Raw genomic sequence first — 18,716 nt, 5'->3', positions numbered from 1 at the left:
CTGTCTGACTGCAGCGCTGCCTCATGTTCACACACACACACACACACACACACACACACACACACACACACACACACACACTACTACCCTGGAAACTGTTCAGGACACTTGAGCTGCCTACAACTAGTCCAGTTTCAGCTTCTATTAGTCTAATATCACATGATCTACTCCTGATATCATTACTGGTTCAGCTTCTATTAGTCTAATATCACATGATTTACTCCTGATATCATTACTGTTTCAGCTTCTATTAGTCTAATATCACATGATTTACTCCTGATATCATTACTGTTTCAGCTTCTATTAGTCTAATATTACTCGATCTACTCCTGATATCATTACTGGTTCGGCTTCTATTAGTCTAATATCACATGATTTACTCCTGATATCATTACAGTTTCAGCTTCTATTAGTCTAATATCACATGATCTACTCCTGATATCATTACAGTTTCAGCTTCTATTAGTCTAATATCACATGATCTACTCCTGATATCATTACTGTTTCAGCTTCTATTTGTCTAATATTACACGATCTACTCCTGATATCATTACAGTTTCAACTTCTATTAGTCTAATATTACACAATCTACTCCTGATATCATTACAGTTTCAGCTTCTATTAGTCTAATATCACATGATCTACTCCTGATATCATTACAGTTTCAGCTTCTATTAGTCTAATATCACATGATCTACTCCTGATATCATTACAGTTTCAGCTTCTATTAGTCTAATATCACATGATCTACTCCTGATATCATTACTGTTTCAGCTTATATTCGTCTAATATCACATGATCTACTCCTGATATCATTACAGTTTCAGCTTCTATTAGTCTAATATCACATGATCTACTCCTGATATCATTACAGTTTCAGCTTCTATTAGTCTAATATCACATGATCTACTCCTGATATCATTACAGTTTCAGCTTCTATTAGTCTAATATCACATGATCTACTCCTGATATCATTACTGTTTCAACTTCTATTAGTCTAATATCACATGATCTACTCCTGATATCATTACTGTTTCAGCTTCTATTAGTCTAATATCACATGATTTACTCCTGATATCATTACTGTTTCAGCTTATATTCGTCTAATATCACATGATCTACTCCTGATATCATTACAGTTTCAGCTTCTATTAGTCTAATATCACATGATCTACTCCTGATATCATTACTGTTTCAGCTTCTATTAGTCTAATATCACATTATCTACTCCTGATATCATTACTGTTTCAACTTCTATTAGTCTAATATCACATGATCTACTCCTGATATCCATATGGTTCTGTTCAAAGTGTATTTTCTGTATATATATGGTTTATTTGAATGCAGAGCATAGGTGGATTGTGGTACCTTTGGACCGACTGTGTGGTGCATGCTTTGTGGTGCAGGCTGTAAGCTGTGGTCCAATGCCATGGAGATTCTGGAGGAGAAGGATGGGGTGGACACAGAGCTGCTGGTGTATGCCATGACCCTCATCAACAAGGTCGGTCTCTCTTCATTCCTCTCTCTCTCTTCATCTCTTTTTCTCTCTCTCTCTCTACATATTTTTCTCTCTCTACATTTCACTCGCATCTCTTTGTCTTCTATTTCTTTCACTCTTTCTACATCTCTCTCTCTCGAATTACATCTATTTCTACATCTCTCTCTTTTACAACTCTCTCTCTCTCTCTCCCAAATGATGACATTTGTGTGTGTGTTTCAGACTCTAGCGGGCCTGCCTGACCAGGACTCATTCTATGACGTGGTGGACTGTTTGGAGGAGCAGGGCATGGAGGCCATGTCTCAGAGACACCGTAGCAGGAAGGGAACAGACCTGGACCTCATGGAGCAGTTTAACATCTACGAGGTACCTCCACCTCCTCGGCTTAGTGGAATTCACTTCCTGGCTTAGTCACGTAACTAGTTTGTTGTAGAAACACTAGCAGAGCACTATAGGTACAAAACATGGTCAAATATACAAATAAATACTTGACCAGCTTGATTTAGTTTGTCCTCAATGGGACCAATGGAATAGTCCTAAGTGTTGACCCATTTCTGCTTGGGACCTCATGTCCCCTGCTAGTCTAACTGTTCTCTGTTGTGCCTCCAGACTGCTCTGCGCCATGAGGACGGGGACGACGAGAGCCAGCCACCTACCGTGGGTCGGAAGAACCGGCGGCGTGCCAGCGTGGGGGGCACCAACGACCGGCGAGGCCTGGAGAGGAGACGCAGCCGGAGACACTCCCTCCAGAACGGGAGAGGACTCACCTCAGCCCCCGCTTCTCCCAGCAGCCCTCACTCTCACGGAGGACACAACGGTAGCTTCCTGCCCTTCGGAGGCCAGGGCATCGACGACGTTAGCGAAAGGTGAGTTGGAGAGTGGGTGATGGGTGGGGCAAACAGGAGAAGGGGAAGGGCAGAGGTAGAAAGTGTGAATGCGTTAAAGGGAGAAGCATATCCCTGCCCTGCTTCTGTTAGTAACTGAAACTTGCCAATATGATCTTAAATGGTCAGCTGAAGTGGTTCGGTTTATTTTTACTTCACTACCCAGAGAAGTCAGCTGTGAGGAATTGGAAAACACACAGATGATTCTGGATCCACGATACAGTTCAGAACAGGAAAGGGTTTGACTGCCAGTGTTGTATTACGTTATAGTCTGGGACAGATGTGTGTGTTCCAACCAGAGTCAATATGAATGAAGAACGTCATTATATAGTAATAAAAGAGAGACAGAGCACGGGCTACTGTTTCAAAGTGACGTTTAGATTCATCTTCAGACTGTCAACGTTTTGTGAGCTCGTGGAGCTGCTGAAGGAAATGGAACCTTCTGTAAACAGTGATAGGAATTATTAGGAGTTATTATTCATTATTAGGAGTTATTATTGGTTATTACTGTGCTCGTGTCCTAAATGACACCCTATTACCTATGTAGTGCACTACTTTTGGCAGTAAAGGTACCATTTGGGATGCATCCCTGTATGTGTCCTATCTGTCACAAGTCATGTTTCCCTTTGAGGGAGTGTTTGTTGAATTTCAACCAACACTGCAATAGTTTTCCTTCAATAATGTTAATGTGTACACAACCACTAGGAATTCACACTTAACTAAAGCAAAATAATAATTCCTATTGAAATTTAAATACTGCAATATCTCATTTACATAAGTATTCACACCCCTGAGTCAATATTTTGTAGAAGCACCTTTGGCTGCGATTTCAGCTGTGAGTCTTTCTGGGTCTCTAAGAGCTTTGCACACCTGGATTGTGTAACACTTACCCATTATTCTATTCAAAATTCTTCAAGCTTTGTCAAATTGGTTGTTAATTATTGCTAGACAACAATTTTCAGGTCTTGCAATAGATTTTCAAACAGAGTTGTAAGTCTAAACTGTAGCTGGGCCACTCAGGAGTATCCACTGTCTTCTTGCTAAGCAACTCCAATGTAGATGTGGCCTTGTGTTTTAGGTTATTGTCCTTCTGAAAGGTGAATTCATCTCCCAGGGTCTGGTGATCAGCAGACTGAACTAAGTTTTCCTCTAGGATTTAGCTCCATTCCATTTATTTGTTATCCTGAAAAATGATTATAAGCATACCCATAACATGATGCAGCCACCACTATGCTTAAAAATATGGAGAGTGGTACAATGTGTTGTATTAGATTTGCCCCAAACATAAAACTTTGTATTCAGGACAAATAGGGATTGCTTTGCCACATTTTTTGCAGTACTACTTTAGTGCCGTGTTGCAAAAAGATGCATGTTTTGGAATATTTTGATTCTGTACAGGCTTCCTTTTCACTCTTTCAATTAGGTTAGTATTGTGGAGTAACTACAATGTTGTTGATCCATCCTCATTTTCCTCCTATCACAGCCATTAAACTCTGTAAGTGTTTTAAAGTCGCCATTGGCCTCATACTTTGTAGTGACTGTGTGTATTGATACACCACCCAAAGTGTAATTAATAACCACCATACTCAAAGGGATATTCAATGTCTGCTTTTTTATTTTGACCTATCGACCAATAGGTGCGAGGCATTGGAAAACCTCCTGGTCTTTGTGGTTAAACAGGTTTTTCAAATTCACTGCTCTACTTAGGGACCTTACAAATAATTGTATGTGTGGGTTACAGAGATGAGGTAGTCATTCAAAAATGATGTTGAACACTATTATTGCACACAGAGCAACGTATTATGTGATTTATTCAGCAAATCTTTACTCCTGAACTTATTTCAGCCATAACAAAGGGGTTGAATACTTATTGACTCAAGACATTTCAGCTCGTCATTTTTAATCAAATTGTTAAAAATAAAAAATATTCAACAAAATGTGGAAAAAGTCAAGGGGTGGGAATACTTTCTGAAGGCACAGTGTGATGGCTACCATTCACCCTGCCACACACAGCATCATACTGTCCACCATTAGTAACTAGCATTTCTGGTAGCATTTCTGGTAGCGCTCCAGTTCGGTTCTGGAGATAGTTCAATTGAACCCAGAGGGTTATATGATACAGACTCCCACCAGTCCAGTCCACCACACACAGGAAATTCAGACCGCCTTTGAAGATCAGTGTTTTCCATATCGGTAATGAAACACAGGCGGGTGGGTCAGAGGAAACCTGACAGCACAATGGCCCTAGAAAGACTCTCGTATGCATATGATGTATGCGACAATCCTTTATCAATTAAAACCCTCCAGATATGACCACACAGTCACAGCCTAGTCAATGGTTGCGTCTCAAGTGACACCACTCTCCTACATTGTGCACTACTTCTGACCAAAGTCCATATGGCTCTAGTCAAAAGTAATGCACTATATAGGGAATAGGGTGCCATTTGGGATGTACACTATGATCACTGGTCCGGGGACCATTACTGGTCCCTAAGATGTTACAGGCTGGTCCAGAGCTGCTGGTGTGTGCCAGATGGTTAGCTGACATTGATTTAGTTTTTAATGTTATCAAACAGTGTATGTAATGAATGAAATGAGGACATACTAACTAAAAGCTATGAACCTCTTTGAACTATACTGCCTTGTGGACCCATGTTTACCTCCCTGGTCAGTTTTGACAGGGTGCTGTGTGTACTGCATTCTGTCTGGCACTTCTTTCTCTCTTTTTCTGGACACTTTTCTACTCTGTTTTGTTCATGTTGTCTGTTGCATTTCTCCTCCTTTTCCTCTTTCTACTCTTTCCCGTCTATTTTCTCCCTCCCCTCCCCTCCATCCATCCCTCCACCCCTCCTTTTCAGAGAGGAGGAAGAGGAGGAGGAGGAAGAGGAGGAGGAGGATGAGGATGAGGAAGATGATGAGAGTCATGATATCACAGAGACCACTAGAAAGGGCTTCCACAGGTATTTCAGGAAAACAGGTTTTCCCCCAAATAGAACCTCTTCTTCCATATCTTTCTTTCAGTCTTGTCCACCATCCATCTCTCCCTTCCTGGACGATGTATAGTGTTGTTAACAGTGTATGGGTGTGTCAAAGAAAGCATATCTGTTATTGTAAATGTGTAATGTATTCCCCTTGGATATACCCCACCCCCTTTGTCCTCCCCTTTGCTCTGTTACTCTGTTGTTTTAGCATGGCGCCCGTGCAGGCAGTAGAGGACTCCTCTAGCTTGTGTTCTCCTTTTCACTGTATGGTCAACCTCATCCCTGACGCCTCAGCCGCCTCAGAGAGAGAGAGAGAGAGAGTGTGGCCATGGCCAGCCCTATGGCCCCTGTGTCCACCCCCCCTAGAAACACTGGCTCTAACCCCCAGGAGGGCTTGCTCCCTCACAATCCACTTGGCTGAGAAGCTACCGTACTGAATGTCTTTTGTACAAGGGGTATAGACATAGTGTTCATGTCTACCGTGTCAGACAGATTCTGTGTTGTCCAGTCATATTTGCTTTCCGTGGCCTACGAGGCACTTGTAGATGGTCTCCCTCATGCATGTTATGTATGCTTTTAACTTGTGTCCAGTTGAACACATCTTTAGCTTGCCTCGCCATTCCTTTGACCTTTAAAGGCCCAGTGCAGTAAAACATTTGATTTTCCTGTGTTGTATATATATTTCCACACTATGAGGTTGGAATAATACTATGAAATTGTGAAAATAAGAAAATAGCCTTTTAGTTTAAGAACTGATTTAAAAGAGCCTGAAATCTCCGCCTGTTTTGATGGGATGGAGTTCTGGCCTGCCTGGTGACATCACCACGGTAGATGAGTTTCAGAAATGAAACAACACATGTACATTTAACCATTCGTTAGAAAAAATGACAATGCATAGTCTTGGCATTAGGGCTCTGCTCCTTCAGGCCAGCGAATGGAAGTAGAGTGTGAATCCAATTGGTGCAATATCTCCTAATGTGATCAGCTGATGTCACCACACTGGGGTTTCCCTTCTGAACCGGCTCCACAGACCAATAAGAGAGAGATTTACAAACCTCTCTGCCAATAACAGCTAGTTTTCAGTTTTCCCCTCCATACTCAAACCACTCCCAGATAGTCCTAGCTAAATTCGTGCTTGAGAAATTGCTCTTTCCTAAGAAGCTATTTTTGTTTCTTTTTGACCATTTGAGCTGAAAGAAAATCACTGTGAGGTACTTAATGTTAATGTTTATCCAGAAATGATTTGATATTGAGATAAAAACTTCTGCATTGGGCCTTTTAAAGATAGTTTAACACCAGATGCCCAGTAGGCTGCTACATTTCCCTGTCCACTGTGTTGCATTTTATGTTGCTTCTATCATCCATCCCGGATGGCACGCATACACAGGGGGAAAAGAAAGAGAAGAATTTGAACAAAGACGTATCGTTTCCTTGACTGAGTCAGCTGGTAGATGTGCAACTCCAGTTGAGAACACTACGTTTTCCTGACATTTACTGCTCATCTGTCTTTCATTGTGGCGTTGCACCACAGTTAAACCCAGACATGCCTAGAAAATAAAATTCAAAAATGAAAATGCACCATAACTCACGTTTGAGTGTCTCTTAGATGTCTGTAATGTTGTGTGGAGCTGCAGCAACAGAGATAGGATGGAAAGTAGTGTTGCCATATTGTGAACAGACCAGGCCAGAAGTGCCTCAGTGTGTAGGCCTACAGTAGAGCACTCCCTACCTCCTATCCCATATCATCCTAGTCCATATCATCCTAGTCTTAACCTCTTGCCTCTACTTGGGACGCTTGCGTCCCAACTAGAGCTCTGGAAATGCAAATGCGCTACGCTAAATGCTAATAGTATTAGTTAAAACTCAAAAGTTCATTAAAATACACATGCAGGGTATCAAATTAAAGCTACACTCGTTGTGAATCCAGGCAACAAGTCAGATTTTTAAAATGCTTTTCGGCGACAGCATGAGAAGCTATTATCTGATAGCATGCACCAATACACTACAACAGAAAAGCACAGCAGGGGACGTAAACAAAATAATTAGCATTTCGGCGTTACACAAACCGCACAATAAAATAGAAAACAGTCATTACCTTTCACCATCTTCTTTGTTGGCACTCCTAGATGTCCCATAAACACTATTGGGTCTTTATTTCGATTAAATCGGGCCATATAAAGCCAAGATATCGTTATATGTAGACTGTGTGATAAACGAAAAAAACAGCGATTTCACAACGTAACGTCATTTTTTTAAATTCAAAAAGTAGACGATAAACTTTCACAAAACACTTCGAAATATGTTTGTAATGCTACTTTAGGTATTAGTAAACGTTAATAAGCGATAAAAATCATCCGTAGGCGATGTAAATATCATTAGCTGTCGTCTTGGAAAAAATTTCAGGAGAGAGCTCTTCCGGAATGATCTGGGCGGAGACCGGAGGTAAGTCGTGCCCCTCTTTCGGTTCAACCAAGAATCAAAGATGATTCAATTCACAAGACTCTAGACAACATGGGGATGCTGTGGGAGTTGAATGCTCGGTCTTATCTAATTCGGCTCACTGTTAACAATTGCTGGAAGTGGCGCAAGGATATTTATTTCCATTTTCTGTGATCAGGTTTTCCTGCGCTTTCCGATGTAACGCACGTTATGTAATAGCCACAGTCGTGATTTAACCAGTTTTAAAAACGTCCGAGGGTTTCCTATCCACACATTCTAACCATATGAACGTACTATATTCCTGGCATGAGTAGCAGGGCGCTGAAATGTTGCGCGATTTTTAACAAAATGTTCAAAAAAGTAGAGGGTCGACTGAAGAGGTTAAGTAGAGGTCTTTCAACTGTGGGCTTTATGGGAATTTAAAAAAGGTTTGATTGTTTTTAAAGAGTATGTAGAGTCCGTGTCGGTGGGGGGAGGGGCAGAAATATTCTCTTGCTTCTTGGAATCACCATGTATCTTGCTACAATCCTTCAGTCAATCGTTCTCCAGACTTCAGTTTTCTTTGTGTTTAACCCTTGCATGCTTCTTTCCTTCATTACAATTTGTACTTGACTGTCCCTCTCCTCTGTCTCTCCTCACTGTTTCCCTTCAGCAGCCAAACAGCTGTATTGTATACATCTAGAGCACCCGTTAGTGCTGGAAGGTAAGACTTATAGCCTTATAGGTAAAACTTAGCCTCCAGGTTAATACTAGTCTTATAGGTAAGACTTAGCCTCCAGGTTAATACTAGTCTTATAGCTAAGACCTAGCCTCCAGGTTAATACTAGTCTTATAGGTAAGACCTAGCCTCCAGGTTAACACTAGTCTTATAGGTAAGACTTAGCCTCCAGGTTAATACTAGTCGTATAGTCTTATAGGTAAGACTTAGCCTCCAGGTTAATACTAGTCTTATAGTCTTGTAGGTAAGACTTAGCCTCCAGGTTAACACTAGTCTTATAGTCTTATAGGTAAGACTTAGCCTCCAGGTTAACACTAGTCTTATAGGTAAGACTTAGCCTCCAGGTTAACACTAGTCTTATAGGTAAGACTTAGCCTCCAGGTTAATACTAGTCGTATAGTCTTATAGGTAAGACTTAGCCTCCAGGTTAACACTAGTCTCATAGGTAAGACTTAGCCTCCAGGTTAATACTAGTCATATAGTCTTATAAGTAAGACTTAGCCTCCAGGTTAACACTAGTCGTATAGTATTATAGGTAAGACCTAGCCTCCAGGTTAACACTAGTCTTATAGTCTTGTAGGTAAGACTTAGCCTCCAGGTTAACACTAGTCTTATAGTCTTATAGGTAAGACCTAGCCTCTGCTATCTTAGGGCATCTATTTAGATACTGTACACTCAAGGGTGGTTGAGGGGAATTCAGTTCCATTTAGTGAAACAAATTCTACATGAAAGTCATTTGTACATTTCTAAATGCTATTTTTAGCTGTATTCCTAGTGATTGGACAGTGGTGACCTGGACACCCTGGAGATTTAAATGATGTGTCAGTGCTTTCCAGCTGTATGAAACACACCATGACATGGCAGTGAACCCTGCTGCTGCATGCTGAGCACCTCTTGGAATGCAACGCTCCCTGCTTCACTATCTCAGTCAACAGAGCCATTAAGAAGCACCTTAAAAAGCAGCAGGGTTGTTTAGAGGTCAGCTCTGCTCTTGAGTACAGTCATTTCCTCCCTTAAGTTGAATCCCACTCAAGTCCCGTTGCTCTTGGCTGTGTGCTTGTCTTGGGTGTCTGGCGACTGCCTTTCAGGACCTCCACAGGCAGAGGCAGTGTCCCAAAGCATACCCTATCCATCATATTTCATGTTTAAAAACATATATTTAGCCAGGCAAGTCAGGTAAGAACAAATTCTTATTTACAATGACAGCCAACCAGGGAAAGGTGGGTTAACTACTTGTTCAGGGGCAGAACGACAGATTTTTACCTTGTCAGCTCAGGTATTTGTTCCAGCAACCTTTCGGGTTACTGGCCCAACACTCTAACCTCTAGGATACCTGCTGCCCCATATATAGTGCAATACCTTTGACCAGAGCCCATAGTGCACTATTTTATTTATTTTCCCTTTATTTAACCAGGCAAGTCAATTAAGAACAAATTCTTATTTTCAATGACGGCCTAGGAACAGTGGGTTAACTGCCTGTTCAGGGGCAGAACGACAGATTTGTACCTTGTCAGCTCGGGGGTTTGAACTTGCAACCTTCCGGTTACAGTCCAACGCTCTAACCACTAGGCTACCCCGCCGCCCCACTATATTGGGAATAGGGTGCCATTTGAGGCACACATCCTTAGTGTTGGGAATTCTAACCGTGAATAACAATGTTTCCTCCTCCTGTTGTTTCCAGCCGACACATAGGCCACATCATGGCTCTCCCTGGCAGGTCCCAGGGTGTAGCCAGCGCCCCCACCACCCCTGTACACCGCTCCCAGGGTGTAGCCAGCGCCCCCACCACCCCTGTACACCGCACCTTTGCCACCTCAGGGGCACCACAGCTGGACTCCAAGTCTGACAGGTCAGCACTCAACCAATCAATGAATCAATCCATGAAACAAGCCACCTCTGTGTATGAGTTCCAGACACGGATTTAAATATAATTTATTTTCTTTCAAATAATTTAGGTGCGCTTGTTTTAGCTTGCCCAGTGTAGTAGGACCAATGGAATAGTAATATGGTCTTCCTCTGTTGGGTTACCCAGACCTTCTCTGGGGAGCTTGTTGTCTTCCTCCTACAGACAACACCAGGAGTCTCTGACTGCAGAGAGAGAGAGGAGGAGACAAGAGAGGGAGGAACGACTGCAGAAAATCGAGAGGGAGGAGAGGACCCGCTTCAAGTGAGTCCCAACCTGCATCATAGATGGAATTGTCCTTTTGACATTTACATTGCAGTTCAGTTCCCTCATTAAAAGTCCCAAACCAATTCACCAGAATCAAACACAGAACTACTTTGTCCACAGCTTTATACACTTATCTGTAAGGTGACCGGCTGGAGTGATGGAGTTTTGTCTGGGATGAATAAGAGTCTGAGCTTTGTTCCACAATATATCAGATGAGTTGGAGATGTTTAGAAACTGGACATACTTGTCTGTCTGTCTGTTTATTATGGTCATCAGTCAGGGACATGCTGTGAGTCTAAGGAGGAGATACATGGTCTGCATCCCAAATGGAGCTCTACTAGGTAAGACCTAGCCTCTGCTATCTGGTCAAAAGTAGGGCACTTATTATGGGATAGGGTGCAATTTGGGGTGCAGCCATGGATATGTTGGTTCGGCAGAAAACAAAGTCCTGCTGGCCTGCCTTTTACTTGTTTTCTATGGCCATATAAAGACCTGGATGTCAGACAGCCCTGGAAAGCTCCTCTGGTCTGTGTGTCTCTGTCATGTCAGACTATTTCTCTCCCACAGTATCTACAACTATTCACACTGTCCCATTGGTTAACTAAGGATGTCTTTTAAAAAGGTACTATAGAATGTGAATGAAAACAAATATGAATTGATATGCACAATAAGATATAGATCTCACATTCTTTTCACATACTGTCTCTCCCTCTCTCTCTCTCTTTCTCTCTCTCTCACACTCACTTACTTGGAACATTATCAGTCGGGATTACATGGACAAGAGGGAAGAGACAAGACCGGCCAGAGAAGAGAGGTATGTTGTCTACTTTCATTTCTAATATACAAATAGACACAGTGCTCTCTAGCAATGTGGATTCTATAATCATTCAGATAGACACAGTGCTTTATATCAATTAAGATTCTAGAATCATTCAGATAGACACAGTGCTTTATATCAATGTAGATTCTAGAATCATTCAGATAGACACTGTGCTCTATATAAATGTAGATTCTATAATCATTCAGCTAGACACTGTGCTCTATATCAATGTAGATTCTAGAATCATTCAGATAGACACGGTGCTCTATATCAATGTAGATTCTAGAATCATTCAGCTAGACACTGTGCTCTATATCAATGTAGATTCTAGAATCATTCAGCTAGACACTGTACTCTATATCAATGTAGATTTTAGAATCATTCAGATAAACACAGTGCTCTATATCAATGTAGATTCTAGAATCATTCAGCTAGACACTGTGCTCTATATCAATGTAGATTCTAGAATCATTCAGATAGACACTGTTCTCTATTTCAATCTAGATCCTAGAATCATTCTCCTGTAATAAGTACAACATAAAGACTCTGACATGAGGGAGTAATATGCCTTGAAACCTTTTTGAGGAGAATTGTTAGCAGATGTAGAACAAGTCAGGCTCAGCCTCTGGGCTGAAATATAGGTGTCAGGCCCCCTCTAAACCTGCTGCTGTGCATTAAGACATCTACAACTGAATGGGACGAGGGGTGGAATTGGCTTTAAGTCATGGATACGGTCCAGATAAGGTAGGCTATGCATGTGTAATGTACCACCTTCCAGACATATGTATGATCAGTGTTATTTAAAACAGGAATCCTAGGTTATGTGTGTGACGTCTAAATCAAGATGAAACACTGTTATCAGACCCATCTGTGGAGAAGTCGCTGAAGGATACTGTAGGTATCTTCAACATTTATGTGTCAATTAAGCACCTGGAGAAATCCGAGAAGCATCACAGAGTCCCAGACATTTGGCCACTGTTTCAGAAAAGGAAGTGTGAGGGAACTGAATACAGTATATTACTGGTAGGGGGTGGCAGTAGCCTCGAGGTTAGAGAAATATTCTCCTACCCCCATGAGATAGATAAGATATAACAATAGACCTAAACAGGTGAAGTAAAATCCTTTTTGAATAATATTCTGGGACTCCCTCTTCCAGATATAAGTGTGTTGAGAGGCTCGCAGCAGAGGAGTATGAGAAAGAGAGAGAGCGCACGAGAGCGCCACCCAGGGGGCGCACAGAGATCACCCTGAGCCTGAGCCCCACCCCCTCCAGTCGCTCCGCCTCCCCCCGCTGTGCCACGCCCTCCTCCATCGCCTCTCCGGAAGACGCTGGCACCATTCCATCCCAGACATCCCAGACGCAGGGTAAATAACCTTTTCCAAACGTTTAACTAACATTAAAGCTCCCATCTCAGATTCAGAGTAACATAACGTTCTCCAAACATTTAACAATCATTACCGGTCCAGAGAAGTTTTATGTATTTGTTCCCGGGTCTGAATTAACACAAGGAGGGTGATTCACTCACACTTTGGAATTAGAGTCAGCTGCACTAATGATGGCTGTATGTTGTCTGTTGGGGGGGAAATCATCAGGACTTGATAAGAAAAGGATTTCATTCTTGTTTTTCTGTGTGCTTCAGAATGAGGTGTCTGTAAGTGTATGTTGCTAAATCCCAAATATGTTCTGGGATGGGATGGACATTACTTTAGCTGCCTGTGGGAAAATGCTTTGCATGATAGTTTGAAATGTAGTGAGTGGCTAGCTTTTAGGTCCCAGGCATACCCCAGTGATTTGTATGTGATTGTAGTGTGGTTTTGGCTGTGGTAGCGCCAGCCGCTAGGGCGTGGAACTCTTAATATGGGGTTCCATTCACATTCTACAGTAGGAGCCAGGAAGAGGTGTGGTGGACTGTGGACTACAGCACTGACCATAGAGGGACAAGCCTTTCAATACCTCACAGACTCAGTTATGATGATACATGAATGAATATCATGAGAACTAGATGTTGCTAGTCTGGGGTGGTTATTCTAACCCACCAAAATGGGACAATGGGATCAAATGAGATGTCGAATCTAATTTCGAAACACATTGTCATCATAGCTGTTAATTCATTTCCTGTAACATTCAATGAAGTATGAATTGACATGCTAAACGACTTGTGCTCCAGACCAAAATCTAGACAATTTATAATTTTAATTAATTCAATGTCACAGAGCAATTTTATGGTATTTACATTATAAACAAGATCATTTAAAAATGATATCAGACAATATTGAAAAGGCACACAATCGAAACCCTTACAGGAGCGTTCTGTTTTGTTTGGTCCTGTTTTCTCTACCAGGAAGTGAAGTAGACGTAGAGCCAAGCCGTGACCTTCAGACTAGAACTACAAGTCCAGCGCCAGAGTTAATAGTATCAGGACCTTCTCCAGAACCCACAGAGCCCCCCTCCCAAACTCCCCCGGCGCCAGCCGAGGAGCAGGCAGAGACAGAGACGCAGACAGAGAAGCAGGAAGTAGCTGAAGTTGAGTCCAAGCAGGAAGTACTAGAGCTAGTGGAGTTAGCGGTAGATGAACAGACACAGGGTAAAGAGCAAGAAGAAAGTGAGGAGGAGGAGGAGGGTAAGGAGGAAGAGAGACAGTCAGGGAATGAGGTAGAGGGAGAAGATAAGGTAGAAGAGGAGGTAGAGGTAGAGGGAGAAGAGGTGGAGATAGAAGATGTAGAAGTGGTAGAGATAGAGGTGGAGGAGGAGGGAGAGAGGGGCAGGCTGCGTCGGAGGAGAGGGAGGTGGAGGAGAGGCTGGTCCTCCTCAGTGAGAAGGAGAGGCAGAACGAGGAAGTGAATGAGAAGGATAACTGTTCTGCCTCCAGTATCTCCTCAGCCAGTAGCACTCTGGAGAGAGAGGAGAGGGAGGAGAAAGTCAACAGCAACCTTGAACCAGGTACCAGCTGCCCATCAGAAGGAAATGCAGACTTTAGGACACTTGGCCTTTTATGACTTAACATATGGCTTGTGATTTGTGCCCATACTGTAAATGGAACACTTGCTAATCTTCCGTATGCTGTACATCAGTAGGCAGACATTGAAGTTCAACTCATGTCAGAACATTTCATTCCGCCCATATTCTCATTTCAGTTTCTGATATACAGATCTGCTCTCTATTCTGTTCTGAAGGCTAGTAATCCATTCCACCCTTCCTCCTTGTGTTTGTCCACCTCTAGGCCAGTGCATTAAGGAGGAAGACGTGAACGGGCAGTGCAGCAAAATCCTCAACAGCAAGCGCTTCATGCTGGACATGCTCTATGCCCAGAACAAGACCGCTGCCGACGAGGACGAAGAGAAGGCGGGAGAGACGGAACAGACGGAGAAATGCAAAGAGGGGATGGAGACGTCATCGTTAGAGGGTCAGGACGGGTCGTCGGTGGCCAGCTTAGCCAGTCGTATCTCTACACTGGAGGCCAGCAGGCAGGCCTGCGAGGAGAACGTCAAGAAGATGGAGGTGCAACACCTGGAGAACCAGGGGAGCGTCAGGGCCGTGGCCGAGAAATTTGGAGACCTTGTTAAAAGCCTTGTGTCGCCTCACGAGCTGGAGGCATTGGAGAAGCAGCAGCAGGGGCACCTTCAACCTGATAAAGACAAAGCTCCTCCGGCCCCGTCCTCCTCTCCCCTACCTCCTAAGAAGGAGTCAGATTATATCTGGGACCAGCTGATGGCAGCCCCCAGGGAGCTGCGGATTAAAGAGATGGACTTTACAGACCTGGCAGACGAGGATGATCTGGACATCTTAGACGTGGACAGTGTGCTGATGGGCTCCAGTGACCTGATGATCCCTCCCCTTCCCCCCTGTCTCTCCACCCTGCCCCCTCCCCCTCCCCTGGGCCTGTTCGGCTGCCCCCCGCCCCCTCCCGGACCCACCCAGCCCTACCCGGGGTCCCCCCAGCTGAGCCGAGGGACAGGGGAGCCCCCTCTGTTCCAAAAGAAGAAGAAGACTATCCGTCTCTTCTGGAACGAGGTAAGGCCCATGGACGGCCAGTACAGGAACCACAAGCGTTGTAGAGAGTCTCTCTGGTCCAAACTGGAGCCGGTCAAAGTGGACACGTCCAAGCTGGAACACCTGTTTGAAACCAAGTCCAAGGAGCTGCCTGTTACCAAGGTACCTTTGTTGACTGGTTTGGTTCTGCATATTTATACATATAGGAAATGTATGTGGGTTTTCTCAAGAAATTCATTTGTGAAATGATGTCACCTAAAGCATTTAGAGGCGGGTTCCCGGACGCAGATTAAGACTAGTCCAGGAAACAGCCCCATAGATGTTTCCAACTTGTCCTCTTCCTCTAGAGCACATAGGTTTAGACATCAGGTGTGGATCTACTAACTACACCTTCTGTTCTGTATACACTCAGCAGAACAGCACTAACCAGCTTCACCGTGGTGGTAAAGACTGACCTGCATGTTGTCTGTTCTGTATACACTCAGCAGAACAGCACTAACCAGCTTCACCGTGGTGGTAAAGACTGACCTGCATGTTGTCTGTTCTGTATACACTCAGCAGAACAGCACTAACCAGCTTCACCGTGTTGGTAAAGACTGACCTGCATGTTGTCTGTTCTGTATACACTCAGCAGAACAGCACTAACCAGCTTCACAGTGGTGGTAAAGACAGACCTGCATGTTGTCTGTTCTGTATACACTCAGCAGAACAGCACTAACCAGCTTCACCGTGTTGGTAAAGACTGACCTGCATGTTGTCTGTTCTGTATACACTCAGCAGAACAGCACTAACCAGCTTCACCGTGGTGGTAAAGACTGACCTGCATGTTGTCTGTTCTGTATACACTCAGCAGAACAGCACTAACCAGCTTCACCGTGTTGGTAAAGACTGACCTGCATGTTGTCTGTTCTGTATACACTCAGCAGAACATCACTAACCAGCTTCACCGTGGTGGTAAAGACTGACCTGCATGTTGTCTGTTCTGTATACACTCAGCAGAACATCACTAACCAGCTTCACCGTGTTGGTAAAGACTGACCTGCATGTTGTCTGTTCTGTATACACTCAGCAGAACAGCACTAACCAGCTTCACCGTGGTGGTAAAGACTGACCTGCATGTTGTCTGTTCTGTATACACTCAGCAGAACAGCACTAACCAGCTTCACCGTGGTGGTAAAGACTGACCTGCATGTTGTCTGTTCTGTATACACTCAGCAGAACATCACTAACCAGCTTCACCGTGTTGGTAAAGACTGACCTGCATGTTGTCTGTTCTGTATACACTCAGCAGAACAGCACTAACCAGCTTCACCGTGGTGGTAAAGACTGACCTGCATGTTGTCTGTTCTGTATACACTCAGCAGAACAGCACTAACCAGCTTCACCGTGGTGGTAAAGACTGACCTGCATGTTGTCTGTTCTGTATACACTCAGCAGAACAGCACTAACCAGCTTCACCGTGGTGGTAAAGACCGACCTGCATGTTGTCTGTTCTGTATACACTCAGCAGAACAGCACTAACCAGCTTCACCGTGTTGGTAAAGACCGACCTGCATGTTGTCTGTTCTGTATACACTCAGCAGAACAGCACTAACCAGCTTCACCGTGGTGGTAAAGACTGACCTGCATGTTGTCTGTTCTGTATACACTCAGCAGAACAGCACCAACCAGCTTCACCGTGGTGGTAAAGACTGACCTGCATGTTGTCTGTTCTGTATACACTCAGCAGAACAGCACTAACCAGCTTCACCGTGTTGGTAAAGACTGACCTGCATGTTGTCTGTTCTGTATACACTCAGCAGAACAGCACTAACCAGCTTCACCGTGGTGGTAAAGACTGACCTGCATGTTGTCTGTTCTGTATACACTCAGCAGAACAGCACTAACCAGCTTCACCGTGGTGGTAAAGACTGACCTGCATGTTGTCTGTTCTGTATACACTCAGCAGAACAGCACTAACCAGCTTCACCGTGGTGGTAAAGACTGACCTGCATGTTGTCTGTTCTGTATACACTCAGCAGAACAGCACCAACCAGCTTCACCGTGGTGGTAAAGACTGACCTGCATGTTGTCTGTTCTGTATACACTCAGCAGAACAGCACTAACCAGCTTCACCGTGTTGGTAAAGACTGACCTGCATGTTGTCTGTTCTGTATACACTCAGCAGAACAGCACTAACCAGCTTCACCGTGGTGGTAAAGACTGACCTGCATGTTGTCTGTTCTGTATACACTCAGCAGAACAGCACTAACCAGCTTCACCGTGGTGGTAAAGACTGACCTGCATGTTGTCTGTTCTGTATACACTCAGCAGAACAGCACTAACCAGCTTCACCGTGGTGGTAAAGACTGACCTGCATGTTGTCTGTTCTGTATACACTCAGCAGAACAGCACTAACCAGCTTCACCGTGGTGGTAAAGACTGACCTGCATGTTGTCTGTTCTGTATACACTCAGCAGAACAGCACTAACCAGCTTCACCGTGGTGGTAAAGACTGACCTGCATGTTGTCTGTTCTGTATACACTCAGCAGAACAGCACTAACCAGCTTCACCGTGGTGGTAAAGACTGACCTGCATGTTGTCTGTTCTGGTTGGATTCTCAAAGCTGATAGTTTCCTCTATGTTTTCTCTTCATAATTAGTTTCTTTCTGTGTGTGGGTTTGTGTTTTGGTTTTGTCCGTTGAGCCTGTTGGGCTGGAGCCCCGTGTTCATGCTTCAGGCTTCATTCATCCACAGCATCAAAAGTAGTGCCATTTATAGGGAATAGGGTGCCATTTATAGGGAACAGGGTGCCATTTATAGGGAACAGGGTGCCATTTATAGGGAACAGGGTGCCATTTGGGGCGTAACCCTGCTGTCCATGGTGACGTTCTGACTACGTCCCGCACCACCATCTCCTGCTTCAAACTATTGAAGAATGCTGTGCAGGATTTAAACCAGACTGTCTTAAATGTACTGTAGGTCAACCCTGTCGTCCCGACCTGCTAGTAGACAGAATGATGGAATGTGATGGATTCCCTCTAGTATCTTGTCAACATCATCAAAGGTGCAGCCTGTCTTCTATAAAGTTTTCTCCGTCACTTTAAACTCCACTGACTCTGAGATGGTCCAAAACTGAAAGCAGGAGGGATATATATAAATATAGATGTAGCTAGATATAGTGTAGAGAGGCCCTCCGCACAGGGAGGTCAGATCTACTATAAAAGGTCATGTA

General features: G+C 43.8%; 1 protein-coding gene across 1 annotated transcript in view; it reads left to right on the top strand.

Annotated features, from left to right (window-relative positions):
• Positions 1-18,716, top strand: part of LOC135570176 (FH1/FH2 domain-containing protein 3-like) — a 38,573-nt gene that overhangs the window by 2,726 nt on the left and 17,131 nt on the right. The window contains 10 exon segments of the mRNA XM_065016271.1: positions 1,407-1,501; positions 1,721-1,864; positions 2,108-2,364; positions 10,202-10,369; positions 10,553-10,687; positions 11,454-11,504; positions 12,667-12,875; positions 13,853-14,280; positions 14,283-14,451; positions 14,732-15,663. Of these exon segments, the coding sequence (XP_064872343.1) occupies positions 1,407-1,501; positions 1,721-1,864; positions 2,108-2,364; positions 10,202-10,369; positions 10,553-10,687; positions 11,454-11,504; positions 12,667-12,875; positions 13,853-14,280; positions 14,283-14,451; positions 14,732-15,663 (2,588 nt within the window).

The sequence above is a fragment of the Oncorhynchus nerka genome, unplaced genomic scaffold (assembly GCF_034236695.1).
Source record: "Oncorhynchus nerka isolate Pitt River unplaced genomic scaffold, Oner_Uvic_2.0 unplaced_scaffold_1059, whole genome shotgun sequence".
Taxonomy (NCBI): domain Eukaryota; kingdom Metazoa; phylum Chordata; class Actinopteri; order Salmoniformes; family Salmonidae; genus Oncorhynchus; species Oncorhynchus nerka.
The sequence above is the reverse complement of the archived record's forward strand: the minus strand, read 5'-3'. Positions and strand labels throughout refer to the sequence as shown.